The 20518-nt window shown below is 41.6% G+C and overlaps 1 protein-coding gene across 14 annotated transcripts in view; it reads right to left on the bottom strand.

The window, feature by feature from the left end:
• Positions 1–1362: 1362 nt before the first annotated feature.
• PLCB4 (phospholipase C beta 4) overlaps positions 1363–20518 on the bottom strand; it is a 194869-nt gene continuing 175713 nt past the window's right edge. For 13 of the 14 annotated variants that reach the window (XM_060272408.1, XM_035110090.2, XM_035110098.2 and 10 more), the window contains 9 exons: positions 18864–18929; positions 17194–17309; positions 15486–15561; positions 14633–14808; positions 12107–12208; positions 9665–9722; positions 8458–8544; positions 6088–6124; positions 1363–3200 (listed from right to left, as the gene is read on the bottom strand). In XM_060272408.1, coding sequence (XP_060128391.1) covers positions 3112–3200; positions 6088–6124; positions 8458–8544; positions 9665–9722; positions 12107–12208; positions 14633–14808; positions 15486–15561; positions 17194–17309; positions 18864–18929 — 807 coding nt within the window. In that variant the 3' untranslated portion in view covers positions 1363–3111. The remainder of the gene's footprint in view (positions 3201–6087; positions 6125–8457; positions 8545–9664; positions 9723–12106; positions 12209–14632; positions 14809–15485; positions 15562–17193; positions 17310–18863; positions 18930–20518) is intronic. The other variant, XM_060272407.1, reaches the window with a different exon arrangement.

Here is a 20518-nt window from a genome sequence, read left to right as displayed (position 1 = left end):
GTTAGGGTTAGACTTATGATAAGTTATTGTAAACTTAAGTCTGGTGCAACTGGATTTCTTATGGACAGTGCCAATCCTGAATGTACTGGGTTTGTGACCATGATGCTCATTTGCCTTCAGTAGCAGTAAAGCACTGCTGGATGAAATACAATTGCTGCTGGTCTATTTTTCGGGAATCCTGCAACGTGTTTAAGTTTTTACTCTGCTAACTGTACGTCAGAGTTCTGCTCTGGATCAATATTGAGTAGAATTTCCCCAGTGATACCGCTGCCAGCAGACCACGTCTGGGATGCATGTATACATTGGCCATGCCCCCTGCTGGCACCTGGCTCTCAGAGGTGTGGGTGACTGCCAATGCAGCCCTTAGCCCCCAAATGGGTTTTCCCCCCTCAGCAACAGAAGGCGAAGCTGACTAGATCAATACGTTTCTTCTTTGGAGCAACTTTACAGAATTATACCCTAGGTCAGGGGTTCCCAACAAAATTTTCTTGAGGACCCCTCATCGAGCCGCTATTGTGACAAGGATCCCCATTAATTCCTAATCCTAAAATTAAAAAGTGAGAGCCAAATTAAGAGTCTTTTTATATTTTATATTTATACGTTTTTTACAGTTACAACAGAGTACTCCATCAGTATACAGTTAGTTTTAATTTTCAGTTCTTAATGAGATGAACCACTTTTTAACCAGGTAGGTAGCCATGTTGGTCTGAGTCGAAGCAAAATAAAAAAATTCCTTCAGTAGCACCTTAAAGACCAACTAAGTTTTTATTTTGGTATGAGCTTTCGTGTGCATGCACACATGAAATGTACCGTTTCCAGTGTATCTGAAGTGTGCATGCACACAAAAGCTCATACCAAAATAAAAACTTAGTTGGTCTTTAAGGTGCTACTGAAGGAATTTGTTTATTTCACTTTTTAACCAACGGTCCATTTTTAACTATGCGAACTGTAGCTTCCGCGAAAAACAATGCTTTGTTTACAAACACTACTGTTTTGCAAAGAGGCAGCGCGCGCCAGGGAGGAGGGAGGGGAATGTAGAAGACAGGGTACCTGCGCAGTAGCGCACAAATGAAGCCGACGTGCGCAAAGCATCTTGGGGAGGTGAGGGGTTAGTAGAATGTGCGCGCTGCCTCTTTGCAAAACAGTAGTGTTTGTAAAGCGCCACCTAACGGCATACAGCAGAACTACTGCCTCTATCTAATTCTAGTTTTGCGCTAGACTCTTCTCATGCAGGAAGCGGCCAAAACAAAAAAAATCTGTTATCATACGAAATATATTTAATATATTTTTTATTCTAATAGCATCTTGCGGACCCCTCTGGCATAGCTTGCGGACCCCTGGGGGTTCGCGGACCACCTGTTGGGAACCACTGCCCTAGGTAGTCTGTGAACATAAAAATGATTTGATTCATGCTACCAGAGACTCCATTAGTATTTTTCAAAATTTTATTAGAGAACCTGAAAGTTGTTATCTCGGGACAGTTACATCATTATGTCATTTTTAAAGGAATACATAGAATCAGTTTGTACAAGCATATACAACAACATGATTGGTACTCAGCGTTACTGAAATCAGTTGTCTGATTTGTTCTAAACTACCAGCTTCCCACAGTCTCTTATGTTGACAATTCCAAGCAGAAGGCTGGCATGCATTGTTCTGCGTTGTAACTACAGCGGGCTTTGAGAACATGCACGTTAATACTATAGCAAATTGTTTGGAGATATATATATATATATAACAGACATAAAAAGGGTTATTCCTGATATGAAAGTCTGAAAATCTGCATAAATATATTGTGTAAAATTAAATTAATATACTTTCTTTTTTTCAACTAGAACTTGAAGTATTAAGAATGCCCACATAATTCATATACACATATATTTATATATATATATACCCCTATGTTTCATTAGTTAGTCAAATATTCTGTCTCATAATCATACACAGACTCTGTATTTGTTTACCAGTAAGAGAATAACTGGGCGGTCATACAATAGTCACTGAAAAAAATTGGTGTCTCTACCACATGCACACAGGTTTTTTTGTTTACTACTGCCGACAATGTCAAAACAGGAACGTGATCTTCTACCATAGTGTGATTGCATGTGTATAAATACTTTACATTTTCACAGTTACAAATTCTCCCTACCCCCCCCCCCCCAAAAAAAACAGCTATTTAACAAACCGTAAGATAGAATGAGCTGTAGTATTGGGGGGACTGGTAACAAATGGATCAATATGCAACTGTTAAGTTGGATGTAAACGTTTGTTAAAGTGCCTACGATACAGGTTCTTTACTTTTCATCATAATAAGTAGATTTGGCACAAAGGCTGGTTTCTTTTTGCCACTTGGCAATCCTTTCAGCAGCATTGTACAAAATAGTAGCTTCAACCAGATACAGACCAACCTGATACAGCACTTCTTGATGACGTAATTCTGAATACAGGAACAAGAAACTGGACAGATTATATACTGAATGTTTACCTTCTCTACTAACTTTAGAGAGGGTGGTTTCTTAATTTTAATTTGCACCATCATTAAATCTGGTAGTTCTAGTTTGTCCCTACAGTAAAAAGAAAAACTTAACAGACAGTTTTAAGCTATGATGTCAAATTTATTGCAATTTACTCCGGGGGGGGGGGGGGAATCTCTTGAGGCTCTTGAGTCAGGATGCTATGAGGTCCTGGGAACTCCTGGCTTTCTCAAAAGCAAAAGAAGCCCAGGCAAAATGTGATATAAAATATCAATATAGGTTAATAATAGACAAGTGCAAATTATTATGAAATAATAATGTTTTGCTGTATTAGACTGGTCTGCTCCTGTAGCCCTGACTGACACACACACACACACACACACACACACACACACACCCTTGTTCAAAGGGGAGCATTTTTCTTCTGAACTGGACAGAATTTAAACATCATCTCTCTTTTTTAGAAGCATCGTTGATTGCTAAAAATAAAATACAGTACTCCAAATGTTACAAAAATTCTAAGTTCTTCATCAGTGATTTCCAGCTACGCTTGATTGACACTAAGTAGAAGAGACACCGCCTTCCAATATTTAGTGAGTTGGCTTTGCAAATACTAAACATACGGGGTTTTCAGACTTCAGTTTGTGTGTTGGAGCATTATACCACTGTTGCTGGCCTGCGGTCCATCTCTGCTTCTAGCTTCACCATCTGCTGCATCTCCTTCGCCTGCAAACCAGGACAATTATGCAGTTATAACAGGACAGAACACAGTGGTGGGGCGGAGGGGGAGAAAAGAACATGCATCTGAGTACCACTTTCAGACTGTGATTCCAGGCTGATTTGGGTGTTATTGCAATTGGGATAAATGTGCAGAGCTAACCCTCAACTCAAGGTAAATACTGTAAAGAATCATAGAATTGTAGCTCTTCTTTGTAATACAACTTGTGTGTTTGTGAGTGTGCATCAGAGCTGCTATGCATGCGAGGAATAACTGAATACATGAGGGTTGTTTTCTATTTGCATGTACACCAGATAAACACAATTCTCCACTAACCAAATTCAAATAAAAAAATTAAAAAAATCCTTCCAGTAGCACCTTAGAGACCAACTAAGTTTGTCATAGGTATGAGCTTTCGTGTGCATGCACACTTCTTCAGATACACAAACAGAAGTCACCAGACCCTTATATATAGTGAGAGGGTGGGGAAGGATATTACTCAGAAGGGTGGTGGGAATGGGTGATAGGCTGATAGGAGTGGTAAACCTGTTGACGACTATTAACGACTGCAATTGGTCTTACAGGAAAAAGCAAGGGGTGAGATGGCCATAAATAGCTTTATCATGTATACGCCAGCTACTTTGAGATCTTGTATAGAATGTCCTGGGAGATTGAAGTGTTCTCCTACTGGTTTGTCTTGTGATTCCTGATGTCAGATTTATGTCCATTTATCCTTTGGTGTAGGGTTTGGCCTGTTTGTCCAATATAAAGAGCTGAAGGGGACTGTTGGTGTTGGCACTGTCGTATTACAAAAGAATTTCAGAAATAGACTGGAAAGCGAAGTTGCTGAATTGCAACTTATTACCAAACTTAAAACCATGGAGAGACCTGGTCTGAATAGAGACATTGGATTCTTAACTCATTATACATGATAAAGCTATTTTTGGCCATCTTACTCCTTGCTTTTTCCTGTAAGACCAATTGCAGCCGTTAACACGTTTATCACACCTATCAGCCAATCACCCATTCTTACCACCCTTCTGAGTAATACCCCTCCCCACCCTCTCACTATATATAAGGGTCTGGTGACTTCTGTTTTAGTGTATCTGAAGAAGTGTGCATGTACACGAAAGCTCACACCAATGACAAACTTAGTTGGTCTCTAAGGTGCTACTGGAAGGAATTTTTTAATTTTGTTTCGACTGCGGCAGACCAACACGGCTACCTACCGTGTAACTCAAATATAAAAGTGAAGGAAGGATGCTATTGCTATGCTTATCTATGGAAACCACTGGATTTTTTTAAAGCTAAAAATCTGAGCGACACAAACATGGAAGGGCATCACAGCTCTCTCTCTCTTCCTTTCATGTATTTGAGGTCAGATATTAATGGGCAAAAATCATAAGTGAAAATGTGGAAACATAATGTATGGCTCAGCAAGTACAACCTCTTTTGAAATGCTGACCTATATATGGATATTTCAACAACTGGGATGTTCCAGATGAAATTCAGTTACCTGCCACCCTTCCTCAAACTGTTTTTAAATGACTAACCATGGCCTTAGGGACTGTTTGAAGATGGACTATATTCTCATAAGTTATCTTTTGTAACACTTTCAAATTAACAATGGGTAAGGAAAATATTCATGAGTCTAAAAGCAAAGCCTTAGTCATGATGGGAGACAAAATGTGGGAAAGCCTAATTCAATCAGTCATTTTAAGTTGAGAAAAAGGACACAAAACAGACCTTTTAATATATTACTAACCAAATAACAGCAAAAGATTATAGATGCAAATCTACAAACAAAATGAAGATAAATTCTTATCAAAAGAAATTCCAATGAATGTGATCTAATTTCTGCCTACTTTTTTCAGGAATGTGTAGTAGAGTTGTAATTATTTTTGCACTTGGCACTGCATGAATTTAGAGAGAAAAGGGTTTAAAATATGGCATCTTCTTGCATCATTCATGATCATGAGTTTAATAGGAAAGGTGGCTATCTAATTTCATCCACAAAATTCACAATAATCAATTCTGTTTACAAAATTCATGATAATCAATGCAAGAACACCTTATGGACAAATTCAGGAAGTAAAGGTGGACTAAAGTTTTTCAGGCCCAATATTTTGTCAAATGAAGCCATACTTTTATAGAGGATACCCATTTGTTGATTCATTTTGAATTACTTATCACATACAAAGGGCATAGACCCACTTTTACATTAATTATAGTTTGACCTGCAGTGCTTCAGATACAATGAAAGCACTGGGTTGTTCTGAAACATTGTCTTTGTTATGCAAATGCCACATCTCAGTGATTGCATCTATAAATGGTACCCAAATTTGTATTACCTGGTACAGCTCACAATGCTTGTGAACTTGTCCAATGCTTGTAAACTTGTCAAACTCACAATGCTTAGTTAGATTATGAGCTGAACACCATTCACCCTATAATTTCTTCTCCAGTTCTGGGTATTGAACAAGATTCTGTGCATGTATGGTCAGCACTCGCCAGACTCTTAGTTCTTGTTGGGTGATGAGAAACTATGGGAACTTTTTAAAAAACAGCATATGTTTTCCAAAACAATATCATGAACTACTAAACTGGGGGATGGCCTGGCCAAGTTCCATCTGTGTCGATTGAATCGGCAATCATGTGTGAGATACCAACAGAACTACAGCTTCCAGGGGCAATGGGACAATTGTCAACATGATGAGCAAAGAAAGAACTCTTGGGAAATGGATGAGCATTCCAAGCTGATTCCAAATCAAGCCAAAGGGAGCTCACCCATCACTAATTAAATCTACTAAAAAACAGAGTCTCAGTGAAAAATGATTTCTTTTAAAAGGAAAGCACACTGAATGTAGTAGCTAGCTCGGTACCGATCAATCCTACCTTGAGTTTGAGAGACTGCATGGCAGGATTTCAAAAGCTGTTTGCACAAAAAATAATGTCAAAATTGAGAAATACAACAAGGCAAATAAAAGGAATGACAGCTGAGATGAGAACGACAAACAAAGGAAAAGAAATGGAAATATATATATTAAAAACATTTTCTGTTCGTTTCTGCTTTCATCCGCACATCTCCATTTTCCTTCGGTAATGAAGGTTACAGCAAGATTTTCACAAAATGCTCCTTACCATGTCTACTCAGAAGTAGGTCCTACTTAGCTCAGTAGACTGAGTCCCAGGTATGCGGGTAACAAGACTAAAGCCTAATTGACTTCTAAATGTATTTTTAATCTCCTTTTTTAATCTCCTGTTGGAAGCTGCCCAAAGTGGCTGAGGAAACCCAGCCAGATGGGTGGGGTATAGGTAATAAATTTATTATTATTATTATTGGGGAGCCCAACTTTTCAAACCAAGTGGGCTGCAAGAATACTTTGGCACAGAACCTGTCATGCCAGTGGTGGTGGTGGGGTCCTAGAGCCCTCCCACCTCCTTCCCAAAACTGGGAAAATGATAACTAGGCTTTGAGAAGGAGGTGGGAAGACTCAAGGACTCTGTCAAACCCTCACACCTCCTTCCCAAAGCCCAGCACCTTGCTTACCCAGCTTTAGGAAGGCAGTGCGAGGGCTGGGGTCAAATTTTGCTGAGGGCCACCAAAATTCCTCTAGAGCCAAGCACTGGACCACTCTGTTCTAGAGGTTATCTGGGTTTGAGTTTCATTAGGCCTCTGAGGCTGGGAATGCCAAAGGAGAGAGGAGCTGGTAGGGGCACCGTATACACCCGCCCAGTCTCAACTTGGGGCATTAAGGAACACCCAGAAGAGGGTGCTCTCTCTTTGCAGGGACTACAGGACTTGGAAAGGCTTACCCACACCAACAACACCCACAAAAAAGGAGAAGCACCTATGGAAAGACACATCTTTCTGGCTTTGCTCTTGCAAGTTTGTGCTTAGTGAAAGTGAAATAAAACCTAGTGGAATGAGAGAAAATACACTGGAAAGCGAAACAATTTCAAAACAGCATTTTGAAAGTGTCGATCCTAAATCTTCCAGCACTAAGACTATTAAAATAAATATGATCTGCATTAACAGGTGAGATTGAAGGTGACAGTGTATGACATATCAAAAACACTAGGGCTGGCACCCAATTCAGGAAATCTTAATCAGGTGTTTTAGTTATATTCTCTGCATTTGATTTGACTAAATTCATATCCACTTGCAAATAGTAAAAAAGAAGTACAGTCATACCTTGGGAGTCTAAAGCAGGCATCCCCAAACTTCGGCCCTCCAGATGTTTTGGACTACAATTCCCATCTTCCCTGACCACTGGTCCTGTTAGCTAGGGATCATGGGAGTTGTAGGCCAAAACATCTGGAGGGCCGCAGTTTGGGGATGCCTGGTCTAAAGCAATCCGTTCCAGAAGTCTGTTTGACTTCCAAAGCACAGCTTCTGGTTGGCTGCAAGAGCTTCCTGCAGTGGAAATGGAAGCCGCGGAAGCCCCGTCGGGCATTCAGCTTCCAAAAATAGTTCGCAGACCAGAACCCTCACTTCCAGGTTTGCAGTGTTCAGGAGCCAAAACGTTCAAGAACTAAGCTGTTCGAAAACCAAGGTATGACTGTACCTTTATTTTTTGATGAGGCACTCAGGTATTATAAGAGGCAGTCCCTGCTATGTGAACAGAAGGGGGAATGTGCCTCTTTTAAGATGGAGCCTGCCACCATTCATTTTTTTCTGAGTACTTCAACTAAAAATAATACAGTGGAACCTCGGTTTATGAACACCTCGGTTTATGAATTTTCGGTTTATGAACACCGCGGACCCATCTGGAATGGATTAATTAATTTTCCATTACTTTCAAGGGGAAAGTTCGCTTCAGTTTATGAACATTTCATTTTATGAACAGACTTCCGGAACCAATTACACCCATGCTTCAGTTTATGAACGCTTCAGTTTAAGTACTCATCTGGAACGGATTAATCCACTTTCCATTATTTTCAATGGGAAAGTTTGCTTCAGTTTATGAACGCTTCAGTTTAAGTACCCCGCGGACCGTCTGGAACGGATTAATCCACTTTCCATTACTTTCAATGGGAAAGTTTGCTTCAGTTTATGAACGCTTCAGTTTATGAACAGACTTCCGGAACCAATTGTGTTCATAAACCGAGGTACCACTGTATACACAAAATACACAGACACACACGTATTAAAGTATTTAGTCCATCATGTATTTTTGATCATTTACTCCAATAACAAATTCCTTAACTAAACGCTTCAAACCCCCACCCCCACTTGCCTTTCATAGGCCATTGCACAATTACCTGCTCATTTTGTTTCTCCAGAATTTCTAGATGCTCAAGTTGAACTTTCTTCAGCTGGTCCATTTCCTTTGATTGCTTCATTGCCAGCTGTAAATAAAAACAGGCAAATGCAAAACGAATGATCAGAATTTTCTAAGCGGCTGTTTGGACTATTAAACGTAGTAGCCACTCTTCTAAAATTTTGTGGAGGGATAGATTCTTACAAAAGCAAAGGCTGGTTCAGGGCCGTCTTAAACATATCTGGCGCCAAGATCCCTCCGGCGCCCCCTGTGAGCTGAGAGGCACGGAGGAGGCAGCCCCAGGCTCGCGCTCCCTGCGCACCTCCGGAGAGCAGCCTGAAGCCGCTCAAAAACTGAGAGGCGCGAAGGAGGCAGCCCCAGGCTCGCGCTCCCCGCGCCCCTCCGGAGAGCTGCCTGAAGCCGCTCAACAGTAGAGGCGCGCGGAGGCAGACACCAGCGTTCGGTTCCCCTTCCGCGCCCCTGATGGCCAGGTGCCCTGGCGCCTTGCGCCACCCAGCTCGGGCCTAGGGACGGCCCTGGGCTGGTTCTTTGGCACTTCTGATTTAACATTTGCCACCACTCCCCTCTTTATGATTTTCCCTATCAGTTCAGATGTTGAACAAAGGGTATGTTGGTAGGTTACTACTACTACTACTACTACTACTACTACTATTGAAAAACAGTACAAGAACAACCAACTATACATTTAAGAACAACACAAACTGAACATCTAAAGCAGAGACCAACTAGTGAGACAATCTCCGAGAGACTATCGGAACATTGTAAATCAAGGGAGAACCATGAGATGTCTTTGCTCACAGGATGTCAAGCAAGGTCAATTCGGATAGGCTATATGGGAAAGCAAGATGTCGGGGAAAGTAAGACCCTGCTTCCCCATCCCCTTTTAAGGTGGTGTAAAAGGAGAAGCAGAGATGGGGAACAATGGATACAAACTGCAACAAACATGCATGAAGAAGATACCACTTAAAATGGGAAGGTTTTTTTTGACTGTGGGTGAAAGTTTGGTATAATGCTATTAATTACTCAGGTGACAAATTGAAACAGCAGTGTACTTAGTCTTACTGTGAAATTTCAAATAGGCAAACCGGTGAGTTTTTGAGAAGTGTGGTGATATCTATTAAAAGGAGAGACTCTTTGGAGAGTATGATGCAGATGTTTTTGGATATGTGAACTAATTAGCTACTTACTCGCTTTCTCTCCTCCAGAAACTTCTTTGTGTTGCTACTGTTCAGTTCCCTGACACGCCTATAAAAGACATTTCTAACATTGTAGAATCTGTTTGTTTTTAACAAATAAACATCAGTGAGAAGAGGGTGCACAGACTAATGATGGCACAAGCAGCTCAAGTTCAATTTCTGTTAATCGCAGAGATTTGGAGCTTCCAAGTTGAAGTTCCAAAGTGCTGACAGAAGGATCTCAGTTGTCATGAGAATGATGGGGCAACTTGCGGTTTTAGGAAGGTAAAGGTAAAGGTAAAGGTACCCCTGACCAATTGGGTCCAGTCGTGACCGACTCTGGGGTTGCGCGCTCATCTCGCATTATTGGCCGAGGGAGCCGATGTATAGCTTCCAGGTCATGTGGCCAGCATGACAAAGCCGCTTCTGGCAAACCAGAGCAGCACATGGAAACGCCGTTTACCTTCCCGCTGTAGCGGTTCCTATTTATCTACTTGCATTTTGACGTGCTTTCAAACTGCTAGGTTGGCAGGAGCTGGGACCGAGCAACGGGAGCTCACCCCGTTGCAGGGATTCGAACCACTGACCTTCTGATCAGCAAGCCCTAGGCTCAGTGATTTAACCACAGCGCCACCTGGGTAGTCAGATGCAAAATAGGACAGAGCTCCTGAACATTTATCAGCTGTGTAGAAGGGAGTTTAAAAGCTGTAGTTTGTAAGTCCTACACAACATAAAAATGTACAGGAGCCTTCACATCTTTTCCCACCTCATCACCCTAGGTTAGTTTTTTTTAGCAGAAAGGCATCTTATTTTCCCAATTTTCAAAATAGAGAAGTTAGCAGTTTAGAGAATGAGGGTAGAATTCCTTTAGAGATAAACATGAAGCCTCATAAAATGAAGAATTTCCACTCATTAACTCCATCACTAGCGGCAACACATTTGGTCCAGGAAATTGTTGTCTTGATATTGAGAAACAGAGGTTTGAATGCTGCTCCGGTCAGCAGGGATAGCTAACATGGTGCCATCCAAAGGGTGTTGGGATACAATTCCTATCATCCCCGGGACGCGGGTGGCGCTGTGGTCTAAACCACTGAGCCTCTGGGGTGAGCTCCCGTTGCTCTGTCCCAGCTCCTGCCAACCTAGCAGTTCAAAAGCACACCAGTGCAAGTAGATAAATAGGTACCGCTGCAGCGGGAAGGTAAATGGCATTTCCGTGCGCTCTGGTTTCCGTCACAGTGTTCCGTTGCACCTGAAGTGGTTTAGTTCTGCTGGCCACATGACCCGGAAAGCTGTCTGTGGACAAACACCGGCTCCCTCGGCCTGAAGCGAGATGAGTGCTGCAATCCCATAGTCAGCTTTGACTGGACTTAACCGTCCAGGTGTCTTTTATGCTTTACCTATCACCCCTAGACATTGGCCATGCCAGAAGGGGCTGATGGGAGTCCAACAGCCTTTGTAAGGCAAAACGTTGGCTATACCTGGGCTAGGGTGTTGGGTTTAGATGTGGGGAAGTTTGCTTGATCAGTTGCGAAGTTTACTGGGATGCTTTGAAAACCATGTCTTAGCTCCAGGTTCAAATATCTACCAAGTCATGGAGTTGACTTGGTGGCCTTGACATCCTGGGGTCCTTTGGAAGGAAGGGTGGGATATACACTGAATAAACAAATAAAACCAATTACTATCTCTCTGCTTAGCTCACGGGCTTGTTGTGAAGAGAATAGAAAATGGAAGAAATAACCGGATGCACCATCTCGAACCCCTTGAGGGAGACATGGGATAGAACACATAATTAATTAATAAAACCTCTTTTGCAGGCTTTCTGGAGATAAGCCATCACCCTTGGAAGAAGAAGGAGATTTAATACAATAAACAAAATGTTCTCCATATATGGCTTTAAAGCCCCAGGAGGTACTCTCCTGAAGAATCGGGACAAGTGACCTGTTTCCTAGGGCAGACTCAACAAAAGGGTAAGACAACTTGCTGCTTGCACATTCCTGTAGACACACCATCAGGAATAACAGCAATAACAGAATGTTGTAAGGAAAAGGGGACGGCTGTTTTCCACCATGGAATTATAAACAGAACATGTTTTGCCCTCACAGAACATCCCGTATTACATCAGTCACGACATTTTTTTCTCATCTCCTGCTATCGGGTATCCTCCATCAAACAATTTATTTGCCTCACTCACTTTGTTGTCAATTTGGTTTCCTATGAGACTCCTGCTATTCTGAGGACACCAATATCTGTGCTCAAATTGATTTATCTGCTTACGTGCACACAGGAAGCTAACGTTTCTGTACCTGCATTCCAAAGAATAAGTCCTCAAAAAAAGCTCAGCAAGTGAATCATGTAGAGACAACTTTCTTAAAATTACAAAGTTGAAAATGCAATTTTTAACAGACTGGTCTGTGAGAATTTATCCAATGTGCAGTAATAGAATGCAGTACTTACCTCTCTCTTTCCGCTTTGTTTTTGATAGATTTATCTTGGCTTATGGCTTTACTATTTTCCATGGAAATTTTTGCTTGGTTGGCACGCATTTCTTTGCTTTCCCTAATAAAATGATAAATGTGAAATCGTGACAAAAAGCCTACAGTCTTTTAACACTTTTCTGGAAATAAGCTCCACAAAGCTCAATGGGGCTTACTTCTGAACAGACATACATAGAATTGTTCTGACAAACTTTCAGGCTGAAGTTTTATACCCATTTACCCAGGCGGAAACTCTATTAAACTCACAGGGACTGTCTTCTGAGAAGATCTGCATAGGGCTGCATTTAAGACTGATTTTGGGGGGTGGGAGAGTACTTAGCTGTATCAAAAGAACCAGAATGCCATGCTCAGTCTCTTTAAGGCTTCCCACCACAAAAAGGCCAATTTCTCCAGAGGCCTCTCCTCACCAGAAGTTAGCAAAACACCAAGCCAGGTGGGCTGTGACATATCTCCCTCTCATAGATTCTTCCTTCAGATGTCAATGAAATAATGTTTTTAATGTCTAATGTTTTTTTTCCGTTTTTGTACTATTCTGCTGGGAGCTGCCCAGAGTGGCTGGGGACCCAGCCAGATGGGTGGGATATAAATAATAACATAATAGTGATTAGAATTAGAGTTGGAAGGGACTCCAACCTTGGTTCATATTCTAGACCAACCCCCTGCAATGCAGGAATCTAAACTAAAGCATTCATGACAGATGGCCATTCAACCTCTGGTTAAAAACCTCCAAGGAAGGAGAGAACACCTTCCGAAGGAGACTGTTCCACTGTTGAACAGCTTTTATGTCAGACATTTTTTCCTGATGTTTAGCTGGAATCTCCTTCTTGAAACCTGAAGCCATTGCTTCGAGTCTTACTATCCAGAGCAGGAGAAAACAAGCTTTTGTCCTCTTCCATGTGTCAGTCTTTGAGATATTTAAAGTTGGCTATCCTATCTCCTCTCAAGTCTCCTCTTTTCCAGGATAAACATACCCAGCTCCTTCAACTGTTCCCCTATAAGGTTTGGTTTCCAGATCAAGGGCTTTTCATCATAACTTACCAGAATTCTATAAAACAGGAATAGTGAACCTGTGTCCTGTGGGTGTCTTGACCTACCAAAGGGTCCAATTTGGCTTACAAGGCCATTTTCCCCAAACCACATCACCTGTCCATCAGTTGATATCGTTGGTTGATGGGTGGGAGGACAGGGTTTAATCCTGCACCAGCTTCAGACTATTCCCACGGAACATTAAGGATACAGAAAAATCGCAGTGCAACCCTAAAAGTTGGTGTGAGGAAGAACTCAAAGCAGAAGAACTAATGGTTTCAATGCCTGGCCAAATTTTCCAGTGCTCCAGAGCAGACTTCATGGGATGTAGGGAGAAGAGGAGGAATGAGGAGCTATGTAAAGTGAGTGGAGGCCTACTATAATGGATTTCACCCCTTTATCTGCAACTGTGTCTGCATTCATGTGTGAGTGTACATGGAAACAAATTCATAACTCAAAAAATCATGAAAATAATGTCTACAAATTAAAGAAGTATAATCTGAGGATTGTAGATGTTTGATAAAAATCAGACAACTCATTAGAGCAGTGAATTGCTAACATGCATCTTCTTTTCTATTTTATTAAGGACAAATTCCATTCTTGGATTAGCTTAGTGTCATTAATGCTTCATAACTTGCACAGTTGTTACAAGAGGCTACTAAATGAATTAGCTCCACAAACATTCATGAAAGATATTTCAGAGATGTTTTGCAGGTCCCAGGATTTGGGTTGGGAAGAGCTTAATGGGAGAAGCAGAGTAGCAAACTAAATGTAAAGATAATGTCAAATTTCAGTAGCAACTCTCTGAAACAATACAGTGGAACCTCGGTTTATGAACACCTCGGTTTATGAATTTTCGGTTTACGAACACCGCGGACCCGTCTGGAACAGATTAATTCACTTTCCATTACTTTCAATGGGAAAGTTCGCTTCAGTTTATGAACGCTTCAGTTTATGAAGAGACTTCCGGAACCAATTACACCCATGCTTCGGGTTAAGTACGCTTCAGGTTGAGTACTCCGCGGACCCGTCTGGAACGGATTAATCCACTTTCCATTACTTTCTATGGGAAAGTTCGCTTCAGTTTATGAATGCTTCAGTTTATGAACAGACTTCCAGAACCAATTGTGTCCATAAACCGAGGTACCACTGTAAATCCAAGAAAACAGAGGGTGTTTGATTCTCCTCCACCATGGCTGCAACAAGAAAGATGACGAGCATTTAAAAATACTACTTTTAAAGCTGATTCTGAACAAGGCAGTTTTTCTTCAACCTCTACTGACATCAAAAAGTAGTTTATTCGGTGCTCACAGTCTGCCAGGTTGCTTATATAAAACCGCATAGCGAAGTCTGAACAGGATTGCTTCCTGCTATGGTGTTGCAGTTTTGTAAAATGAACTAAATCAGCTCCCAGGCTCGGAGGCCCCCTCTGTCTGAATGGGGGCACCAACATGCTCACCTGTCGTGTGAAAGCTTCAATTGCTGGGTCTGCTGCTCATGAGCATTAATTAGCAGCTTCTTTAGTAACTCGCACTGCTGGCTCAGGTGAAAATCACGCATCTCTTGCTCTTCGGCACTGTGGGTGTTGATCATCTCGGACCACTCTTTTGTGTGCTGTGCCACAATTTCTTTTACCTTTTAGCAAAAGAGGACTGTGTCAGGCAAGTTGTCAAGAGGACTATTCTGCAGGTGGTTTTGGAAGCCATTAGCATACATATCCATGCAGAAAAGGAATCGCACAACATAAATCAGACGTTGCCATGCAACTACTGTGTCTTATCAAGATAAGAAGCACCACCTGGGGGGGGGGAACCACCACCTATTATATGATGCACTGTGAATGTAGCCACAGATTACAGGTAGAACAGGGACATGGGTGGTGCTGTGGTCTAAACCACTGAGCCTCTTGGACGTTTTAAAGCAGAAACCCACCGAAATTCTACTCAGAGCACTTGCACAAACATCATCAGGAAGGGTACTCCTTAAGAGGTTTGCAGAACCCTGATCAGTAGAAATGGGATTCCTTAAACTGGTGACTCCTAAGGGAAGAAATAATCCATTTGCCTTATGAGATCCTTCCTCCCAAGTTCCCCCAATGGAAAGGATTAGCAGCCTAGACCACAGAAGGGTTGGAAGCTACTCAATTCCATAAAAGTTGTGGCTTGTTTCACCCAACTCTGAGCGGACTTCCAGTCTTTCTTTTGACTCTTTGATGCAGGAGCAAGTTATCTGCTGCCTCTGGGAGCACCTATCTACCCACAAGAGCTTCATGTGATAGAATGCACTGTCAAAATGCCCAGTTCTTCTCTTACCTTAGATTTGTGATCTGATGTTAGTATCTGAATTTTATCTTCTATTTCTTTCTTCACCTCAAGGCAATTATTTCCTCTGGGAAAACAAACAAGCAGGGAAATGTTCAAGAAAAGAGCCACATATCAAAACATCCTAGTAAATTGTGGGAAACAACCAAATATCAAAGCATATTATCTGAATAATATTATTCCCTTTCACTCACCAGTCATACTACATATGTTGTTGGCTTATTCGCCTATAAGGCTGCAATCCTAGCTCCCGCCCATGGGTTTGTCAGAGGCGCCATCACATTTGCAGTTTGGCTGCTCACAGTGGTTGCAGAAGAAGGAAGGGGAAGAGGACCACTAGGCTACACTGTCAGGGCAATTTCTAGTAGGCCTGACCATGTCAGCTGAGAAGTATGCCCTACTGAATTCAATGGGGCTTACTCCCAGGTAAGTGGAGTTAAGATTGTGGCCATGCTTTGTATACACACACACGTTTATCTGCCCCACCAGTCAGAAAGGGCCACCCAGAATTTTAAGTGAGGACATGGAAGAAGTCTTGATGACACATTACAGTATTTTTATGTATTTATTTGTGTGTGTGTGTGTGTAAGCGAGAGATTGAACGTGACACAGAGTTTTTATTTTCAATTCTAATCCCATATTTTTGTCATAGATTCAGAGTTGAAAGGGACCCTGAGGATTCTCTCGTCCAACCCCTGAAATACAGGAATATGCAGCTGTCCCATATGGGGATCGAAACAGCAACCTTGGCCTTATCAACACCATGCTCTAGCCAACTGAGCTATCCCAGCTGACATTTGCTTGAGTGTGATATCTAAGTGACAATTGGGCCACACGAGACACTATGGTGACTGCATGGAGATAGCGGCTGTGTATCTCCCTGAAAAAATCTAACAAACTACATGTAACTCTCCTGCTGTAAGTTTCAGCAAGCAAAGGGGAACAGGGGAATGGGAACTTGTACAATAGAAAAGAAAGGCAAAAGGGGAAGGTAAGATGTCCACCAGCACTGGAATTGTAAGTCTATTCCAAAACTGTCTTTGGGTTAAACTGCAATTTCTGATACAGAGTCAAAATGGCTGCCCCCAATTCAATAGAAGTGGAGAACTGGGAAGAGCAATTTCATTATTGCTGCAGTTAGCATTTGTTCTGAATTTAAAATTTGTATTTGTGTATTGGTACATTTAATTGCTGTTGCTGTCATACAGCCACAAAGTTCTAATAGCAAGGCTTTGGGTTTATGAAATTTAAACTGTTTTTATAGACAATCGTGGTTTTGAGTTTCTCTCCTTCTTCCACCCAATTATGCCGCTTCCCCGACTGCAATCTGAAGTGCTCCAGCCCAGATCGGTTTGAGCACCTCAGTGACAACTAGGCCCAAGAAATGGAGGCTGGAGGCAAGGAGATGACACCATCTCTGGAGTCTTCTGCTGAAGGCAACTATTCCATGCCCTCATTGGGGTAGCCCAGCCCTCTAAAAGTTGTGAGGAGTAATGACTGTTCTGGGAACAAGCTTTGCATCAGTGAGTATCTCAAGGGCCAAATTTGCATGCCTCATTCTCAGCTTCCAACTTCCCATACCAATGAAGCAAAAGGAAAGAATCATTTATATACTTAGGTATGTTACTTCATCAGGCTCTCCAATGCAGAAGATACATCCTAAAAATGAACAAGCACCAAAATTTCAAAAAGACCTTACCCCTTTTTCTTGATGGCTTTATCGAGGATTTTCTCATAAGCTAACTTTTCTTTGTCATAATGTGCTACTATTTTGTCAACTTGTGTGCAATGTAACTTCTGCATGACACAGTGTTCCTGCAGCAGGAAAAACATGGGATGTTAGGCTGGAGCCGGGGTTACTAAGCCCATTTATGTGTCACTAACTTCCTCTGTTTAGCTCTGCCCTCATTTTCCTTCCCTTTCTCCCCTTTTCCTCTTGTAGTGTGTAAAATGCTATACACACTGGGGGTAATATATACCAATATCAGTCCATCCATGATTTTTTATGCCAAGTATTCTCTTCTTGTTTTATGTCCCTTTAAAAACCCTAGCTGGTTTTAGTTGTTGATGTTAGCCAATTTGGACATTTCAGATTGAAGCAGAAATGTGGGACACCAAGCTGCTACTTTTGATGTCACTAATTATAAATCAGTTTGCAGTTGCCTCTTCATAACACATCTTTGTATGATAATATACACATTTCATATAACTTAATCCATGCAGAGTCCTTTACAAAATCTCAAAGGAGAATTTTTCACTCATTTTAATGTGAGATAAAGTGAATGTTGGCCAACACTTTGAAGTTCAAGTATTAAAATCTAAACCTGAATTCCAAAATAAGTTGACAACACTTCTGGGAAACGAATCACACATAGTGCCTATGATTTACACTAGGAACAAAGCTCAGACATTGCTGTTCCAGAGAGATTTCAAAGAAAAGTGAATCTGAACAGCATCATTAAGCTGTCAGCTTTATCGAGGGATATACATGTTGATTAAGGAACATTAGAGCAACTGCTTAGAGAAAGGAGGTGGATGTAATTTTGACAAAGTTAGACATCCACAGAGAATCCTGACTAGAGGAATACCTGAGATGAAAAGGGATAAATGGCAGTTCTGAACATTTTCTGGATGAAAGAGTAAATGGGCTGTGGTTTCTGTTTTTTTGTGGGTACTGTAAAATTCAAAAAAAGAATTTGATAGGGGGGCATGTTCTAAAGGTAGAAACTCTTCCTACATTTATTTCCACCCTGATCTCTCCAATTTTCTTTTGGATTTTACAGGACCTCATTTATTTGTGTTTTTTCTTGAATATTATGCATGAGATCTTAGGCTATGTTTCTTGCCATATAGTTCTCATGAAGGGAACACAGTATCACCTCAATATAATGTGGGAGCTGTCTGAATGACATCACATTTAAGGGAGGGGAACGCCACAATATATATTTCTCTTCTTGCCATCATGTTTGCTTCCTGGAGATTTTCCTTTCCTCGTGGAGGGGGAAAGAACATATTCCAGGAAGCAACACAGATCATGACACTTTATGCTATATAGTACAGTTTTGTTTTGTTTTTAAAGAAAACTTGTAAGTAGGTTTAGCTAGTTCTGAGAGGTTGACTGAGCCTCACCTACTTAAAAGTGGTTTAGGCTGAGGGACAGAGGCAATTCACTAGGAACATGGAGACCCACAGTTTGAGCTGGGAAACGCTGCTCCATTTAGCTGTTATAATTAACCTTAGGTTATCTGAACCAACAATTTTCAACTGATCATAACAACCAATCATTTCCCAGCTCTCCCACTCCATCTCTCAAAACAGAAAAATGGCACAAAACACTCTATAAAAAACTTGCATTAAAAATTCCCGTACCTTTGCATGTCTCTTCTTCAAAGCATTGAGCTCTTTCTGCTGTTTTTTCAAATGCTTTATGTATGCCTGCTCCACATTAAAAACAAAACAAAACACACAACTTGGATTAACTTCCCTTCAGATACATCTGAAATCACAAGAATTCAGAGAACAGCACCCAGAAACATTTCTCTTGACTTAAAAGATACATTATAAATGCATTACCACGTTTAAACATTGGGTAGCTGGCATACAATACCATGTTGTGTATATTACTGACCAACGTATGGAGGAATCTGAGGTGGAGGCTTGGGGGTGGAGACAACTGGCTTGTTCAAGCAGTCCTTGTATGTCTTACCAGGGCACTCTCGAGCAGGTCGGGCGCCCTAACGCTGAGGGGCGGAGATCGCTCCTGTGCCCCTGCCCTCGCAGGGTGCAGCATGGTTTCCGCGCGGCTTTGCCCTGCCTACCGGCCCCGCGCCACCGGGGCTCTACCTAGAGCCGGCCCTGTGTCTTACCATTTTCCATTTTACAGTATGGTAGAAACCAGTCAGGAAAATGCCCGGAGGGAAGCGAAAGAGGAAGGTTTCCTGTTTCTAATAACTCCTAACCTGCCCCTGGTCCATGCCAAACTGTGATGAAAGATTGCCTTGGTTTTCTAGGTGCAGAGAAATGCAAAACCCAATAGTGTCTGGTGAGGCAGAGTGTGCGAGGCACAATTGTACTCTTGGTTTCTCAACACAGTAGGTTATTGGCACTTACTGAAAGGCAGCGGGGTGATAAACTTGGCCCAGTGTAGTGTGGGGTGGATTTTTGATACTCTAGAGTAGGCATCCCCAAACTTCGGCCCTCCAGATATTTTGGACTACAATTCCCATCTTCCCCGACCACTGGTCCTGTTAGCTAGGGATCATGGGAGTTGTAGCCCAAAACATCTGGAGGGCCACAGTTTGGGGATGCCTGCTCTAGAAAATATCAATAATGTCAATTCACTTTGGAATTTTCAAGGGGCTAAAGAGAGGCCAATGAAAATGTAAAAGACCTCTTGGTTAACGATCTAATAAGCAAGCAGTCCTGTGGTAGAGAGGGAAGCCCATTTTTTGAGAATTATAGGCTTATGATTCATGCTGAGTCTTCCACAAGGCTTCAGTTTCAAGGGCAATTTTACCCTATGGTAAACAATTTAACATACAGTGGTACCTCGGGTTACAAACACCTCGGGTTACAGACTCTGCTAACCCGGAAATAATACCTCGTGTTAAGAACTTTCCCCCAGGATACGTGAAAAGGACAATCGGGAATTCAAGGAAGAATGGGAATTATTTACAATCTATTTGAAGAAACAACAGAGTGATTTACATTCGTTGGCAGGATTTGAATAAACACCCACAATTATTTATTAGAACAATGGGAATAATCAGGGAAGGGATATGTACAATTTTATAACATGCAGAAACAATATGAAAAAATCAGATGAGGGAGCTGAAGGAAGTCTGGGAAGGGGAGAAGGAGATAAAGGGGGTGGGGAAGGGGGAAAATGTAGACGATTGTAGTATTGATAATATGAATTGGTTTAATATTGATAAATAATTTTTATATAAAAAACAACAACTTTCCCCCAGGATGAGAACAGAAATTGCGCAGTGGTGCGGCAGCCCCATTAGCTAAAGTGGTAC

Source organism: Zootoca vivipara, chromosome 3 (assembly GCF_963506605.1).
Source record: "Zootoca vivipara chromosome 3, rZooViv1.1, whole genome shotgun sequence".
In the NCBI taxonomy this organism is placed as follows: Eukaryota; Metazoa; Chordata; class Lepidosauria; order Squamata; family Lacertidae; genus Zootoca; species Zootoca vivipara.
The sequence above is the reverse complement of the archived record's forward strand: the minus strand, read 5'-3'. Positions and strand labels throughout refer to the sequence as shown.